Source organism: Equus caballus, chromosome 19 (assembly GCF_041296265.1).
Source record: "Equus caballus isolate H_3958 breed thoroughbred chromosome 19, TB-T2T, whole genome shotgun sequence".
In the NCBI taxonomy this organism is placed as follows: Eukaryota; Metazoa; Chordata; class Mammalia; order Perissodactyla; family Equidae; genus Equus; species Equus caballus.
This window is the reverse complement of record NC_091702.1, coordinates 15,625,599-15,643,936: the sequence shown is the minus strand read 5'-3', so window position 1 is coordinate 15,643,936 and position 18,338 is coordinate 15,625,599. Positions and strand designations below refer to the sequence as shown.

The window sequence follows — 18,338 nt, the reverse complement described above, 5'->3', positions numbered from 1 at the left end:
CAAAAGACTGTTGCTCAATACTTGTAATTAATGTTTCATATGTATAATTAAAACTAGGTAGATGAAATACATTATGGTTGTATGCAATCCCTGAATTCCATCTAAGATATTTCTATTATCTAGTATATACATTTATGCAAAAGCTAGTAATACTAATTTTTTCAGCTTAATGACTTTTCCATCCCTAGAGGTACAATCAAGTAGTGAGTATAGCTAAGTAAGTTTGTTTTTAGGTTGATAGCTTATATTTGTCTTCTAGGAGTAAAAGAACATCATTTATCGCATGTAAATAACATATTTGCAAACATTTAGAAAGTTTCTGATTATACGATTGATAATTACTCAAAATCTACTCTTCTTCATTTTATATCTATTCAGGACATGAACGAAGTTTCCAGCTTTGTTCAAGGTTCATTGAAAGGATGTGATGTCAACAAACTAAATTATCCACCTTTTACTCCTGGTAAATTGCATTTGGTTATCTACTTACTATTAAGTGAGAATAATTTTCCTTGTTGACTGGCAAATTCTAGCATATATTTCTAAATCACAAACTTTAGCATAATTTTAAAACCCTGAAACTAATGTCCTTTTTTGTTTTACTTTTGGCCAAAATATTTGTGCCTAAGAAAAGGAGCATCACTTTAAATTTTGGTATAGCATATTGATTTATCTTTACCATTGATAAATTGCCAGTGATTAAATAATTAATTGTCTGTACCAAACGTGAATAGTTATATCTCACATATTCTAAAAAAGATGTTTTTCACTATTGAAAGTGGGTAAAAAATGTAACCAAAGAAAAAGATGTTATCTTAAGGGACTAGATCGCTATGAGAATCTGAAGAAAGATGAAAATAATTATTGCAAGACTATGTAAGCTTGGAAATCAAAGCACAATAAAAAACTGAAAAGCAGAGATTTGAGTGGTTTGTAATTGTGTAATAGGTCTACAGGTGTAAAATTAGATTATATATAAATAAACTAATCTACTATAAAACTTAATTGGTCTATAGTCATACGATGCACAATATAGATGCGTATATTTCCATATTCATGTTAAAGGCTATTTTCTCCATGGATTCATTCACTATTGAAGTTAGGAAGCAGAGTATTTATTAGTGTAAGTGTAAATCTAATGGTTAATCAACAGGAGTGTAGGATGGAGACCTAATTGGAACTTAGCTTAAATCGTTGTCTTGCACTATTTTTAAGCTAAGTATGGTATTACATAGCACATCATTTAAGGATTATAAAGTTTAAAATGGCAAAATACCTCTTAAGAAATGTTTATTATGTATTTTCTCTAAGATATTCTTGACAAACTCCTGTATTCCAAAACAATTTGCATGGACGCTGTGCAATACTGGGGGAAGCAGTACGATGTTCACAGCCTCTATGGATACAGCATGGCTATAGCCACAGAGCAGTAAGTACAATTTCACTCAGAAGCCCTTTCATATTTATTCTTTAGAAATATATTTGGTAATTTACTAATATGTTTGGAAAATCACAAAAGTAAGAAAGGAAAGAAACATAATATTTTCATGGTAAAAAATTAGGACATTAAGAGTATCAGTTCTTTTAATAATATTCATGAATTTGAAACTTCGTCATCAAGAACTACATGATGTATGTATTTACCTGATTCTTTTTTAACTCATAGATTTAAATTATCCTTCAAAATTTCTATTCAGTTTGCAGTCTCTGAATATAATTGTGTCCTAAGCGTCAACTTCACAGTTGGCCTGGGAGAATGTTACTTCTAGAACGGCTTTATTTTTCAAAAACAAAAGTTTCAATTAAGATGTAGTTTTGTATGCAGTATCTCCCAAAGTAATTTTCTAATGCAGTGTGTTACTTGTATATAAAAAAGGACCATGATACAAAACAAAGGAAGGAGACCATCATATGTTAATTGCCTGCTATTTTCCAAGCATTATATAAGGACCTATAACGCAATAGTCAATAAAACCCAGATCCCAGTCTCAATAAATTTTTAATTTTCTCATAATTACACAACTATTGTCAAGTTTTAATTCAAACCCATGTTTGTCTGGTTCCAAATCATACCATGATATCAAAACTTTTACATACTGTCTTCATAGTGTTTACTTCACTTTTAAAACTCAATAGAGCATTATATTATTGCACTGTATAAGTAAATAAATTCTGGAAGGAAAAAGTAACACTATAGTTCAATTTTATAGAGGTAATAATATAGAAAAAGCCCCTGAGAATACTATTATATTTTTACTAAGATAGTCTGGATAATTTTATATACTGAATTAAACTTTTGTATCTTTTCTTGATTATGTCCTATTTATGGAAAAAAAATTGTCAATAGTACTCAGATACCAATAGAAGTGAGATGAACAATGCTAGTAGTTGTGGATGGTGAATTTCTAGAAACAAACGAAATAAAATGTCTCTCAAATATGTAAGTTTTATCTTAACATTACTTGTTAATATTTGAAAATGTAGACATTAATATGTAATTAGTATCATTGCACCACAAAAATATGTATTGGCTTCAAGTTCAGATAACTATAGTTTACATTATAAAAGGATTTTAATGAGTTTAAATCGTATATTTCAAAAACAAATGTTGAGTGGATACAGAAAGGCACCTCTTTATTTAATTCGGTAAAGTCAGTCATTCAAAGCCTGAATCACTGGTAAAAGAATTCCTTTATCTGTGTTTGATCAGAATGTGTGTAAATAAGTAAATATTGATAGCTCAAAACAAAACTGATATAAAAGATTGCTAAAATAGTTCCAAATATTATAGCTTGGCTCTACTAATGGTAATATATGCATTTGAAATTAAAATTTTAGGATTTATAACTATCACTATTATTTTAAAACAAATCTTACTCATTACTTTGATTCTATTTTTAGAGCTGTACAAAAAGTTTTTCCTAATAAGAGAAGCTTTATTCTCACCCGGTCAACTTTTGCTGGATCTGGAAGCTATGCTGCCCATTGGTTAGGAGATAATACTGCTTCATGGGAACAAATGGAATGGTCTATCGCAGGAATGCTGGAGTTCGGTTTGTTTGGAATGCCTTTGGTAAGCAGTTTCATACAATGTTATTTATAACATTATGAATTACACTTAATTTTGTAATAATATCATTTTAATGATTTTTGGTAAAATGATTAAAGGTATGTCACAGAAAAATTCGATCTTTATTCTCAGGAAATTTACGAGAAAAATAAGAATATGGATGATGTCTATAACATTCAGTATTAGAGTGGGAAAACAAATGAAGAAAATTCAATCAAATAAAAATAATTCATGAAACAAATATCAATATAAACAAAGCAAAGAAAAGCTTATATAATAAAAATAAAGCACCATATAAGATGGTAGGGAAAAATTCAAATGCACTGGTAGTAAAAGTCAATGGTAAAAATCTAAATATATTTAAAATATTATATTACCACTTTGGATGAAAGATAAGCTAATGCTTTGTATTTAAAAGCTAAAATATAAAGATAGAGAAAATTTCAAAATTTTAAAAGCAAATAAAATTTATACTAGGAAATTCTAAACATAAGAAATCTGGTATTTGTATCAGGCCAAAAAGAAGTATGCAGCGTTGATGTTGAGCACTAAAGAGAACTACTACATAACAAAATCAATGTAAAATATATTATGAAGTTATAGTGATTCATTTATTCTTTCTTTGATATGCACTGAACAAAACGAAAACCAAAAACCAACCAAACAAAAAACAGCTAACACACCAACACACGAGTCTTGAATTTGAAAATTAAAAAGCATATTAGCAAATAATTCATGAGTTAAAAAATAAACTGAGTGGAAATGGGGGAAAAAAACCCTTATTACTGAATGATAACAATTGTACCTCAGGAGCCAGCCTAGTGGTGTAATGGTTAATTCTGCATGCTCTGCTTTGGCCTGGGGCCCGGGGTTCACCAGTTGAGATCCTGGGTATGGAGCTACACACCATTCGTCAAGCCATGCTGGGACAATATCCCATGTAGAAGGACCTACAACTAGGATATACAACTATGTACTGGGGCTTTGGGGAGGGAAACAAAAGAGGAAAACTGGCAATAGATGTTAGCTCAGGGCCAATCTTCCTCACCAAAAAATAAAAACATGGCTTTAAAATAAACAAACTATTGTACATCATATCAAAACTATGGGATATTGGCTAAATTGGTACTTAGAATATTTATGTTATATAAAATATATTAGAAATTCGTATTTACAGCCTTCAATAAAGAAAGGCTGAATAATAATTCAGTGAAATAATGAGTGAAATGCATGAACTAAGAAAAAGGAAAAAGAAATACAGAATAAACCTAAAGGAAGATGTTGGTAATGAAAATAAGAGAAGAAATTAATGCAATGAAAGCCAAGTCTCTAGAAAAATTTACACAAAGTACAGAGGTGACATTTTGAAAATTTGTCTATAATTGAACAATTTATAGAAAGTTTCGTCCAAAAATGGAGGGGAAAAAAGCAATGGTACAATATATTTTAAGATGAGGTGTTCTATATTATAGCAAAAAATTAACAAAATATAACCAGGAGTAAATATTAAAACTAAATTTTGGACTGTTTTTGAGAAAATTAAATAAAGATATACCATGTTCATCAATAAGAAGCCTCAATAGATTAGAAACATGCATTTTCCCCAAACTATTATCCAAATTTAGTGACATTCCAATTTAAACTATAAAGGAAATTTGAGGAACATAAAAGATTATCCTAAACTTCATATGAAAGACAACACAAATTAATTAAGAAAAGAGCTCAAAGATTCGCCCTACCAGATAAAACAGTAACATAACACAATGGTACTTGACCGTAGACATTCAAATAGATTAAAATGGCAAAATAAGACACAGGCCCATTGCATTAATGGACAATTGTTGAATGATAGCACTATCACCATAGATCAGTTTGAGGAAAGAATCAACTATTCATATAAACAATGGATTATCCATTTAAAAAATAAAGTAAAATGGATCCATGTCTCACACCATACAAAAAAATTAATCCCAAATGGATTAAAGACCTATGTGTGAAAAATAAACTTAAACATTTTAGAAGAAAATATAAATGGGTGAATTTATGACCTAGGGCTGGGGAAATAATTTCTTAAACAGAACGCAGAAGGCAAAAATAATAAAGAAATATGTATAAATTTGACTACAACAAAATGAAAACTTCTATTCATGGAAAGAGTATTGCAGGGGGCCAGCCCAGTGATGCAGTGGTTAAGTTCGAGTGTTCCACTTCGGTGGCCTGGGATTCACTGGTTCGGATCTCAGGTGCGGACCCATACACTGCTTGGCAAAGCCATGATGTGCCAGGTGTCCTACATATAAGTTAGAGGAAGATGGGCATGGATGTTGGCTCAGGGCCAGTCTTCTTCAGCAAAAAGAGGAATATTGGTGGCAGATGTTAGCTCAGGGCTAATCTTCCTAGGAAAAAAACCACAGCATTTTAAAAAGTTAAAAGTTACCTGAAAAACAAACAAACAAAAGTTACCCACATACTAGGAAATTATATTTTCAATTCATATCGCCAGTAAATAATTTATATTCAATGTAAAGTACCTACTAAAATCTATAGAATGTAAAAACAATAAAAAAATTATCAATGGATATAAACAGGCTATTCTATAGAAAGAGAAACCCACATAAATTCAATAAAAATATGACAAAATTCTCAACTTCTTTAGTAATAAGAGAAATGCAAGTAAAAACTTTGGTGAAGTACATTTCATATACATAGGTGGTAATAATTAAAAGTCTGAAAATATAAGGAATTATCATGAAAATGGAGCAATGGGAAATTTCATGTTCTGTCATTGTGCTTTCAAATGGTTACAACCAATTTTGATTAAACAATGGACATTTCTGGTAAACCAGGAAACTAATCATATGTATATACATATGTAATCATTGAATATGAATAACTTTTTTACATATTTACAAAGAAACCTATATATAAATGTTGTAGAAGCATTTTCATAGTCATTGGATCTGACACAATAAAGAACTAGAGCCACATTAACATAACAATTGCACAAGGATAGAGCTTTGAGAAAAAAGTGGAGTGCAATGTAATGCATACAACATGCCATTTATATAAAGTTGAGAAACATGCAAAACAATGTTATATATTGTTTATAGATATATATATTTAGAAAAATAAAAATACTTTTATAATTTATAAATTTAGCAAATACTAAATTAAGCATAGAAATTTTTTCTCAGGGTCCTTGAAGGAAGAGAAATGCAATTTTATATGGGTACACCTCTGGCAATGTTTTTTACTATTTTACTCCTACTGTAATACATTGTAAATGGGAAAATCAAATCATGGGAGGTGAATTTTGGATTAAGAAGCAACACGTTTTAATAATACAATTTCACCTTCTACATTGACTTAACAATGCTTAGATCAAAGAAGAAAAATACACAAGGCTAAGAAAATGTATAAAGAGACAGTGAAGAAAAGAGTGTAAAATAATGCAACTAGTGGCAAGTATGTAGCAAAAATGGAAAACAAACTAGGTTAAGGAAGAGTATATGAAGACAGTGAAACAAAAATATTGTAAGTAACGTAAATTAATCAGTCAACGCATAAAATGTGATGCTCTGGGAAAATTTGAGGATCTTCACACTATAAATAATAGATATATTTGATATTTAGGTTGGAGCAGATATCTGTGGATTTGTAGCTGATACCACAGAAGAGCTTTGCAGAAGATGGATGCAACTTGGAGCGTTTTATCCGTTTTCTAGAAACCATAATGCTGATGGATATGTGGTAATTGCTTCTTGTTCTCCATATTTTGAGATCAAACATAATCCTATTCTTAGCAACGTATTTAAATTAATTTATCTAGATGAGACAAAGTCTGAAAATTTGTAGCATAATTTGTAAAGTTAGAGACCTCATCTCAATGCCTGTAAATATTGTGTACATAAAAAATTGCCAAATAAGCAAATCATAAGGTAGTCACAACATAAATGTTTTATTTAAGCCTAAAGCATATACAAGTTTGATAAATCACAGTATTTTAAATTAAATCCAAAGCTTTCTGAGTCTGGATTCTTGGATTCTAATGGTATAAGTTACAGGTAACTTTTCTTTAATAAAAAATATAATATCAAGGATTTCCAGGTTTGGTTTCATTAAACGAAACACAAGAAAATAAAGACACTTGCAAAGGTGGTTGAGTCCAGAGTCTTTCTATAATAAGCAAAATTGGAATGACAGATTGGAAAAAATAAAACTAACACTTTTAAAACATGCATCTGAATTGCTAGGCACAGAAGCACAAGAATACTGAGCTATTCTACCAGCCCTGAGAATTCAGCATGCTGTGGCCTCTCATAGGCACGTTTTTTAGAGGGAGCGGGGAAATTAGGTGAAATCGTTAAGTGAATTAAGTGCCTGTTGGTTAAGAAATTATTCACTGTTCACTGACTAGTTACACATAGGGCCTTAATTCTGTTTGAGAAGAGGGACAATTGCTCAGAGGTCAGCCGGGAACAAGGCAGGATAGAGCAGAAGTTAAAGGTATAAATTGGATATTAGTCACTTCCTAATCTACCTAAAGCCAGCCCTGGCGGTCTAGTGGTTAAGATTCGATGCTCTCTCAGCTTGGGTTCCTTTCCTAGTCAGGGGAACCACACTACCTGTCTGTGTTGTCATACTGTGATGGCTGCATGTTGCTGTGATGCTGAAAGCTGTGTCACTGGTATTTCAAATAGTGGACAGATTTCAGTGGAGCTTTCAGACTAAGACAGACTGGGAAGAAGGACCTGGCCTCTCACTTCCAAAAGAGTTGGCCACAAAAGCCCTATGAATAGAAGTGTGGCATTGTCTCATATAGCACTGAAAGCTGAGAGGATGGTGCAGAAAGACTGGGCAGAGCTCTTCTCTGCTGGACACAGGGTCACTAGAGGGCGGAATGGATTCAACTGGCACTAACAACAAAGTAATCTACCTAAATGGTGCTTTCAAGAAATTTGTATTCATGGGAGGTCCAGATGCCAATTACATGATGCTCTGTTCATTTCTGTTCTCCAAAAAGCAGATGTCAAGACAGAATTAAAGACTTTAGAGATTTGTTGGTGAAACACTTGTGAAGGATAAAGGGGAGGAAGCAGGAGAAGAAAAGTGGAGGGAGCCTTCAGATCACAATCCAGATCTGAACCTGGTGAAGATGAAGGCAAGGATGGAGATTTGATAGGAAGAGTTGTGTACTGCAGTCCAATTCTAAGGATGTTTCAGCCAGCTCAATGGAGTGATCACGGCAAAGTTGCCCATTGGAAGAGTCCTGTATCTCCTGGAAATGGGCCTGAATACTATTCCCACCATGTTCATAGATTAGCTAGGATCAGCAAAGCGAAATATGTCTTCAGGGTAAACATGGTGGTGAATCCAGGGAGGCTGTAACTGATGCCCTCAGTTAACTTTGTTATCCATAGCAGGGGATCAAAGCAAGTTTGCTCACGACACTGCACCTTGGCTGAATGGCTAGCTTGAGCTCAGCAGGGAGACTGTTCTTCAAGTTGCAAGCCTGCAGGCTGGCCAGGCAGCTGTGTCCCCTATATACCTGGGACAGCAGATTATGTGGGCCTATCCTTCTACTGCCAATGTCAAGGCACAAGGTAGCAAGTTCTCAGGTAGCACATTTCAAGCCCTTACTTGAATATGTCACATGTATTAAGACTCCATTGGCCAGTGTATGTCATATAGCTGAGCACAAAGTCAAGTGGTGGGGAAGTCCACTCCACCTTTGGTGGTAGGGACCACAAGACTGTGTTGCAAATGTTGTGGGTATAAAAAGGCAGGAAAATTGGCACAATAATTCAATCTACCACAAATAATATAGGTGAAAAATTCTTTGCGAAAAGATTTTTAAATTTTATTTGTGTGTATGTAAATAAGAAATATCTAATTTAAAATAAATTTAATTAAAACATATATCATGGGGGCTGGCCCCACGGCTGAGTGATTAAGTTGGTGCGCTCCACTTCGGCTGCCCAGGGTTTTGCCGGTTCAGATCCTGGGCGCAGACATGGCACGACTCAGTAGGCCATGCTGAGGTGGCCTTCCACATGCCACAACTAGAAGGACCCACAACTAAAATATACAGCTATGTACTGGGGGAATTTGGGGAGAAAAAGCAGAAAAAAAAAAGATTGGCAACAGTTTTAGCTCAGGTGCCAATCTTTAAAAAACAAAAACAAACAAACAAGAATATATCCAAATGAAAACATAAAAACAAGAAATATTTGCATACTTTGATGATGAATAGCAGTAATCTCAACCTTTTATAAACAAGCTAAAATATGTACAATTTACTTTTTAAAAATAGATTAAATGTTTCTGTTTTAATTTTCATTAACATTTTAGCTTTCTTATTTCCCTTTCTCTTTTTATCCCATAGGAGCAGGATCCAGCATTTTTTGGACAGGATTCTCTTTTGGTTAGATCATCAAAATACTATTTGAATATTCGCTATAGCTTATTACCTTTCCTCTATACTCTGTTTTACAAAGCCCATAAGTTTGGAGAAACAGTAGCAAGGCCAATTCTTCATGAGTGAGTAGCATGTTTAAGAATTTTAATATCTTTTGAAGTACAATCAGATGTGTATTGAAAAATTAAGGGAGATAAATTAAGATGTCAGGCAGATTTCTTCAGCTCATTTTTACATTTGTGTAGTTTGATAAACTGCAGAATGATACTAGTAAACATAATTAATTTGGTAAATTGGAAAAGATTAAGCTAGAAACGTGAGAATTGAATATAACTTAAAAGGAAACAGATATAGAGATAGAATATATTGGGGAATCATCTCAGTAATTATTAAATATAGAATTTTTGAAAGCATAATCCTGTATATATTGTAAACTCTAAATAGAGGTCAAGAATATACTATAATTACAAAAGAATTAATTGTGCTTGTCTTTGTAAATCTTGACGAAAGCATGAACTTTCCTTGAGAAATGACAAAAGACCCTTTCAAATCCAAGTCAAAATGGGAGTTTATAGGGGCTGGCCTAGTGCATACTGGTTAAGTTTGTGCATGCTTGTGTGCATTTTGGTGGTCCAGAGTTCGCAGGTTTGGATCTTGGGAGCAGACCTATACACCACTCATCAAGCCATGTTGTGGTGGCATTGCACATATGAAATAGAGGAAGATTGGGACAGATGTTAGCTCAGGGCCCATCTTCCTCACCAAAGAAGGGAGTTTATAATGAAAAAGTTTAAAGGGAAGAAAATAAAATATGAAAGATTTATGATACCTTATGAGTATATCTTTCAGGAGAAAATGAATTAAACAAAATATTTGTTTATTACAGATAAAAAGTATCCTTTTCATATATGATAGAGTTTTCTGTGTCCCAGATGAACTATTTTCCTCCCTCCTTCCCTTCATCCCCTCCTCCTTTCTTCCCTCTCTCTCTCCTCTCCTTTCTTTCTTCTTTCTTAAGTGTCAGATCAAACCATAGGATGTAAGAACTATGGATTCAAAATTACGTATCAAACAAGTAAAATTAAAGCAAATAATTATTCCCAGGGAAACCTGAAAAGATAAACCAAACAAGAAATATGGATAAATTTATTTTGCATCTTTAGATTGTAAATGTTGTCATTGTTCTTAGGTTTTATGAGGATACGAATAGCTGGATTGAGGACACTCAGTTCTTATGGGGCCCTGCATTACTGATTACCCCTGTCTTGAAAGAGGTATGTTTTACAATTTTAATGGTTGTTGCTTAAACATAACTTTGTATAACCAAATCCATGCTAAATGACAAAACATCTGGGTGATAGATGTTACTCTATAGACTGTTTCAGCCAGATAAGTGTTGAATTGAATTCTAAAATGGAGAAGAAATTTTGAAAAATTTAAAAATATTAAGTAGATTTATGCTTTTCAAATATGTAATGTATAACTGGAGAGAAGAAAATTTTATAAAGTAAGTGTTTTTCTGAAAAAGAAAGCTTTATTTATGGAATCAAAATCAAATCTTATGGTAACAATGAACTCTCATTTAAGTAAACATAGACATTGAAATTTTGCTAAACTGTAAATAAAGGAGAACTTAAAAGCAAGCTGATCATATGAAAATTTTGAAAAGATAGTGGAGTGAGATATTTGGTTTTCCCTATTATTTAAAAGTCTATATGCCCAAGCAAATATACAGAAATGAATGTGTTCAAATTCACAATTGCCATGTAGATTATTACAATACAAGTGCATGCATGCATTATTTTAGTTGCCACTTAAATTAATTTCATCTTTGCTTTTGGTATAGTTTACATTATATTACCCAAAATGAGTAAAATAGCCTATTGATTATTGTTTATAGTAAATGTAGGAGTGTAACAACACAAAGGAAGTTTTTTCCTTTGACTATGAAAATCCAACAATATTTGATGTGATTCTCTTATGTTAAGTATCGAAGTAAAAATAAATAAATATAAATATATGTGTGTGTATATATATAAACATACATCCATATATATATATATATATTATCTTTATTTTAGGGAGCAGATACAGTGAGTGCATATATCCCTGATGCTACTTGGTATGATTACGAAACTGTAAGTAACTTTAATATAATAATATACTCACAAGTATTATATTGTCAAACTTCTGTCCATGGAACTTAACTCTAAACACATAGCATATCTATTATAAGTATTTCCGTTATTTTTATAAAAAAGAAGAAGAATTACAAATTTGAATAATGTGTATAAATTTTGTTGCAAATGATTAATAGAAATTTATATTCTTTAGTATAAAGAGTTATAGTATTTATTTTTAAATTGTGGAAATAAAAGATAAGAAGCAACTTTGGAAATGAATGGTGACTTATTTTAATACTTTTTCTATTTTATATATCTATCTTGTTGCCAGAAGAGTTGAGTATTGAGCTAGTCTTAAACATTTGTTTTTACATGGTACATTCAAACGTTTGGGAAAGGTTTTCATTACAACCTTGAAAAGGCAACATAGCAGCATTCATACACACAACCTATTTCTTTAATTAACCAAGAGTTTTTGAGAAGTATTTTAAAAGGCATTATTTTACATATCACATATATTTACTAAACAGACTCTTTATTTTTATAGAAACAATGATTTTTTTGAAAAATTCTTTCTAAAGACATCATTAACTTTAACCCAAAACAAAGAATAAAAAATAGCGCTAATTAAGAATAGTGTTAATTATTATACAAGGGGAATGTTTTCTCTGTTTGATTTTTTATTTTTTTAATTTTTTAATTTTTTTTTTTAAAGATTTTATTTATTTTTTTTTTCCTTTTTCTCCCCAAAGCCCCCCGGTACATAGTTGTATATTCTTAGTTGTGGGTCCTTCTAGTTGTGGTATGCGGGACGCTGCCTCAGCGTGGTTTGATGAGCAGTGCCATGTCCGCGCCCAGGATTCAAACCAACGAAACACTGGACCGCCTGCAGCAGAGCGCGCGGACTTAACCACTCAGCCACGGGGCCAGCCCCTGATTTTTTATTTTTTTGAGAAAGTTAACTTATTTTTCCCGTGCTTTTTTTGGAAAACTGAAAAATAAATGTTTTATTTAAAATTTAGAGAACGTATTAATATTCATTTAGATGACATGAATTGCCCATAATAAAAATTATTTCTATGTGTAAATTTTAATTCTTGTTAAATGTGGCTTAAAGTCTTCACTAATAACAAAAAATCTTTTTAACTTCCAAATAAGTTCCGAATCTTTTTAAATTCCAAAATCCTTACCTCCAAATTTTTAATTTTCGAATTTTAGGGAGCAAAAAGGCCATGGAGAAAACAACGTGTCAATATGTATCTTCCAGCAGACAAAATAGGATTACATCTTAGAGGAGGCTATATTATCCCCACTCAAGAACCTGCTGTAACTACAAATGCAAGGTAAATTGAAAAATTAACTGAAATCTGAAATATAATTCAAATTTTAATATTTCATATTTTTCTTAGGAATAAAAGATTGATGTTTAATTCCCCACCAGAAGATATTTTACATATGGAGGGAATTCTTAAATATAACCATCACAGTTATAAAAAGAAGAATCAAATTATGTATATTATTACAAATTTCTTAATTTAAAAGTGTACATAATTAGAATAGAAATTTATTTCCTATGTCAAAAATTTACTGACATTCTCTATAGAATATGTGTAATTAAAGGTAATTGTTGATTCTTAATAAAAATATGACATATTAAAGTAAGTTATATAATTAATAAAACTGTCAGTTGTTACATATTTGGAGTTTCAATACATAAATGTCACAGTGTTTTTCTTTCTGCTAAAATGTTTTAATTTTAAGTTGGTAAATGAGGTGGATATTTCTGTTTAGGTGAAAACAAGATAAGAAGTAAGTTTTTCAGTAAGAATAAATTCTAGAAATATTTTGAAAAAAAAAAGAAACTTGAAAATTCTGGTGCTCCATCTTGCAGCATTCATTCTGGGTACAAGGGCACAGAAGGTGTCATATTGAAGCCACTTATTTCCCCATATTCTGCAACACCCCAACAGAAAGTGACTCTCTGTTCCTTGTCCTGTTGTATCTTCTTCCTAACCTTAAGAATATTTGGAATTATATTGCTTACTTTTTCTTGTATGTGTTGTGTCTACTCCCCTAGACTATAAATTCCATGAAGGCAGGGACTTGACTTTCTACTTCTTTAGTCCCCAAACCAATAATAGTGTCCAGCCCCTAATAGGCTCACTATTTTCTCTAAATATTTGTTGAAGGAACAAATTCATGAGTGAATGAATGTGTGTTAGTAATTTAATTATTTTGGCATTCTAGAATTGAATATTTTTATACTGTAGCTGTTTCATGATTATGTTCTCAAAAAATTAGTTATACTCTAGAGCTATATTGAACAAGAGAAACATGCATGTTGGTGAATGCATGCTGGAAAGAACATATTCTGTAGAGAGCAGTTGCCTGGACTGGATAGCCTCAGGGGCACTATTTTAGGTTTAAAAACCTATAGTAATAAATAACTAAGAAAAATAGTTTTATTGATCATGTCTCATTTCTCACGATAGAATTAGTTTCACTTATAAAATTATTAGAGATTCCAATAAGCACTTAAAAAAGATTTTTATATTGTACATTTCATTATTTTGTATATAAGATGTAGCCCTGATAAATCACAATTTATGGTTGATATGTAGCAAATACATGTTGAATTGAATATTCATAAGATATATTTAATTTTTCTTGTTCAAATTGAAATATTGCTATACTGCTTCAATTTTTCTGATGTCTTAGTCTCCAAGAAATTTTAAATTGTATCTATATTCATGCCTTTCATTTATTTTCTAAGTACATAAATTATTTTTCTCATTGAAAAATTACCAAGTATATAAGCATGAATTTTATTAATATCAATTTTATCATGTGACTGCAGAACTAGAAATCTGTTAGGTTGAAATGACTTATTTATAGGATATTTCACTATTTGTTTATAATTTTATTTATTTATAAATTTATTTTTAATCATATATGCACCCAAACTTACTTTACAGCCGACAGAACCCTCTAGGACTTATCGTTCCGTTAGATGAAAATAACACAGCAAAAGGAGATTTTTTCTGGGATGATGGAGAAACTAAAGGCAAGTCTCAAAGTGATATGCTTTTAAATATTCATTCTGTTGATGGGAGATTTCGCCTTTCTTGGTATAAAGTTGTCGGTGTCGCAATCCAATATACACTTCAGGATAGATTTGGAGAGGGCTGATAACCACTCTGAGTTTGTTATAACCAGCATTTCAATATATATATAGCTTACATCTGTTAAACATACCTAGGTGTTCTGGATGAAGCAATTAGCGAATGCCAAGAATTCTTAGTGATTTCTCAAGGAGCCCTCTCTTGGCCTCTGTTTTGATATTATCATGTGATTGCTGTGCTCGTATATTTTTATCTCGGAGCAGGCAAGGTCTCCTAGGCAACGGCCCCTCCTGCTCCCGATATAGATATCCTGTCTCCATCTGTGCCCCCAGGTGACCGCACCTGTCTTAGGTTGCCTCCCCCTGGAGGTCTTACCGTCATTGGCTGACTGGCCTTCTCACCCTGGGTCACAGTTTGTTGGCAAGCCTCTTCCAGTGATTATTAAGCCTTCCTGCGTCGGGGGGGGGGCTACAAAAGTCACATCTGTTTAAAAAATATCACATTTTAACTTTTGATTGCTGTTTTTTATCTATCTCAGAGTTTTAGTATACCTTATGAAATTAAGGTTATTTTACAAAATTTAGATTACTTTATGAAATTTAAATTAATTGTTATTTAAATTATATATATTTAAAATACTTAAAACTAATTTGTATATTGGTTCATTGTAAAAGCCTTCAACAAGTGTAGGTATCTTTGTTTATTAGATTGTTATTTTTAATTAGCATAGTTATTAAATTCACAGATATACAAACTGAATCATATTTTCAACTGTCTTAAATGATGCTAGTTGTTAAAAATAAAATTTTTTATTACTATAAGTGAAAAGGAAGCAAATATTTAAGGCTTTAGTTAATTAATGAGAAGTTATTTGAGGTAAGAATACCATATAAATGTTTCAAAATTTATTTCAATTATTAAGTTTCTTTAATTTTATACCGTGAGCTCCAAACTTGAGAATTCAGTACACCAAGTAAATAAAAAACGAGCCATTTTTTTCTAATATCTGTTTATACCGTAGTAAATTTATCTGTTTAGATTTCATTTTTTATCCCATTTCTTTTAATAGAAAGCTCTTAGGTATGTGTTTTATATATGTGTGTATAAAAAAATTATAGTTTTGCTCCTGTTTCCTTCACTGCTTCTCAGGTGTGTTAAAGAATATTCTATATACCTTTATATGTATATGAAACATCCAAATATCTCTAACTTAACTCCAAGAAGTAGTCTATGTATTGGTGTGCTCCCTTATAATTTCAAAATAAATCTATAGGGGCTGGCCCCATGGCCAAATGGTTAAGTTCATGGGCTCTGCTGTGGCCGCCCAGGGTTTCACTGGTTCAGATCCTGGGTGTGGACATGGCACTGCTCGTCAGGCCATGTTGAGGCTGCATCCCACATGCCACAACTAGAAGGACCTGCAACTAAGATATACAACTATGTACAAGGGGGGATTTGAGGGGATAAAGCATAAAAAAAGAAAAGATTGGCAACAGCTGTTAGCTCAGGTGCCAATCTTTAAAAAATAAAAAAAGAAAACTATAAAAAAAAATTCTTGTTCTTTTTTAAGTCTTATCTGTCAATGAAAATGCAAATTGCCACAATACATCTCCTCCACCTACAGTCTTCCCCTTGTCAGTTGATGGTAATTTCAGCTTCACAAGATGCCGAAAGCCTTAGAGTTGACTCTTCTCTCTCACAACCTAAGAATTTCTCTTCATTCTACCTTGATCTGGGTTCTCTCATCAGCTCCACAACTATCATCACTATGTTTCACTTTGGTTACTATAGTAGCTCCATAACTGGGCTCCAGGTTTACAGCTCTTGCCAATCCCCTTTTACATTCTATTTACAATCCAGCAGGTAGAGTGATCCTTTTAAAAGATGATTCAGATCATCTCACCTCTCCTCAAAACCCTCTAATGATTCTCTGTTTTAGTCAGTTAGAAGCCATAGTCTTTACCAAGCACTAGAGTACTCACCATGGTCTGTATTTTTTGCATGTGTGCACATACAACATGCACACACATACACAGAATTATCTCTTTCTGCTCTCCACTTCTCATTCTACTCCAGCACAGGAGCTTTTTTGCACTTTCTCAAATACCTTAGAGTTGATGCACACTAGGGTGAGCTCTTCCATGAGAATATATTCCAAGCATTTACTACATAGAAATTCTGTAAAAATGGATTCCAGAAAAAATAAATTATTTGTAATCATCAATTAAAAAATGCTGTTAAGATAATACCTCTGTTGGTAGTCTATAGGACTTGATTTTAAGGTTATTCTTATTTCTCATATTATGTAAATATTCCCAAATATATTCCTTTCTTTCTGCTTGTAAAAATTTGTATTGATATTTTAATTTCATATAAAAAGAAGGTTAAAAGTATGAGAGAGATATGATATAATCAGGCATATAATATGGTAGCTATATAGTTATGTGTTTTGAAAAGTTGAAATCAGAATTTTCTGAACAGTCAATTTATAAGTAAATATGCAAACAATAAAATGACCTTCAATTCATGTCCTGACTCTAATTATATTTTCTAGGATTAAAATTATAGGTAAATTAATGTTATTGAAAGTACTGTTTGTAAACCTTAGGATTCCCTATACATTTTTACTCTGCTTCTTCCTAATTACTTTGGTCGTAATCTTTAGTTTCTCTGTTAAACAAATATGCTGATTAAAAACTTTTATTACATAGGTGGTGCAGAAAATCATTGACATTTCATTTTCCTCATTAAAGTTCATTTCAATCTTTAACATGTCTTCAGATTTACTTTCTTCCCTCAAATAATGAAAAAAAGTTAAAAGATGCAAAATAAAATTGTGGTATGCCTTGTATTCCCAAGATAAACTGAATGTTACATGGTTTAGTAGAAAGAGATAAAATATCATTAAAAATATTAAATTTATAATTTCATATGTTTTACCATGTTTTGCTATCTCTGAATTTCCAGAAATATTTGACAGTCTTTTAAAAATTCAACCAGGCAAATATGCATTCATACCTTTAATTACTGGGAAAATAAACTATCAAGATTGTTTTGTTTAGATATAATTAAAAACCTTAATTTAAAAAGATAATCTGTTTAATTTGCCTCATGAATAAACAGTATCTAATTTTTTCAAATTTCTTAAGTGTATTATTACTGTAAAAATAGAGCAAAGAATTTATCATTACATTTTCATCTGATAATGTTATTTTTTTCCCATTTCAGATACCATAGAAAATGGCAACTACATTTTATATACCTTTTCTGTTTCTGATGTAAGCATTCTCCTTGGGCACATAATTAAATGTATACCTTGTTAGTGTGTGGGTTATGCCTTTATTGTGGATCTTTTGGGAAAAGATGTTTACATTTACCTTCAGATTTCAATGGATATAAATTCAATAAGTTATAAAATTAAATTTTCAAATTAAATAAATTTTTAACTGTTTCCTTAAATTTTTACATTTAAATGTAATAAATGAGTTATGATGATGAAATTAATGCACAGAAATCTTCAGACTTCTTAAAGTACAATGTCTGGTTTAAGCAACATGCCACAGGAAAGTAATCTCAACATATACAAAAATGTTTTAAGACGTCAG

General features: G+C 31.7%; 1 protein-coding gene across 1 annotated transcript in view; it reads left to right on the top strand.

Annotated features, from left to right (window-relative positions):
• Nucleotides 1-18,338, top strand: part of SI (sucrase-isomaltase) — an 84,533-nt gene that overhangs the window by 22,010 nt on the left and 44,185 nt on the right. Inside the window, exons 13-22 of the mRNA XM_070242531.1 lie at nucleotides 379-463; nucleotides 1,312-1,429; nucleotides 2,902-3,073; nucleotides 6,704-6,820; nucleotides 9,456-9,610; nucleotides 10,678-10,762; nucleotides 11,570-11,626; nucleotides 12,830-12,954; nucleotides 14,587-14,675; nucleotides 17,962-18,011. Of these exons, the coding sequence (XP_070098632.1) occupies nucleotides 379-463; nucleotides 1,312-1,429; nucleotides 2,902-3,073; nucleotides 6,704-6,820; nucleotides 9,456-9,610; nucleotides 10,678-10,762; nucleotides 11,570-11,626; nucleotides 12,830-12,954; nucleotides 14,587-14,675; nucleotides 17,962-18,011 (1,053 nt within the window). The remainder of the gene's footprint in view (nucleotides 1-378; nucleotides 464-1,311; nucleotides 1,430-2,901; nucleotides 3,074-6,703; nucleotides 6,821-9,455; nucleotides 9,611-10,677; nucleotides 10,763-11,569; nucleotides 11,627-12,829; nucleotides 12,955-14,586; nucleotides 14,676-17,961; nucleotides 18,012-18,338) is intronic.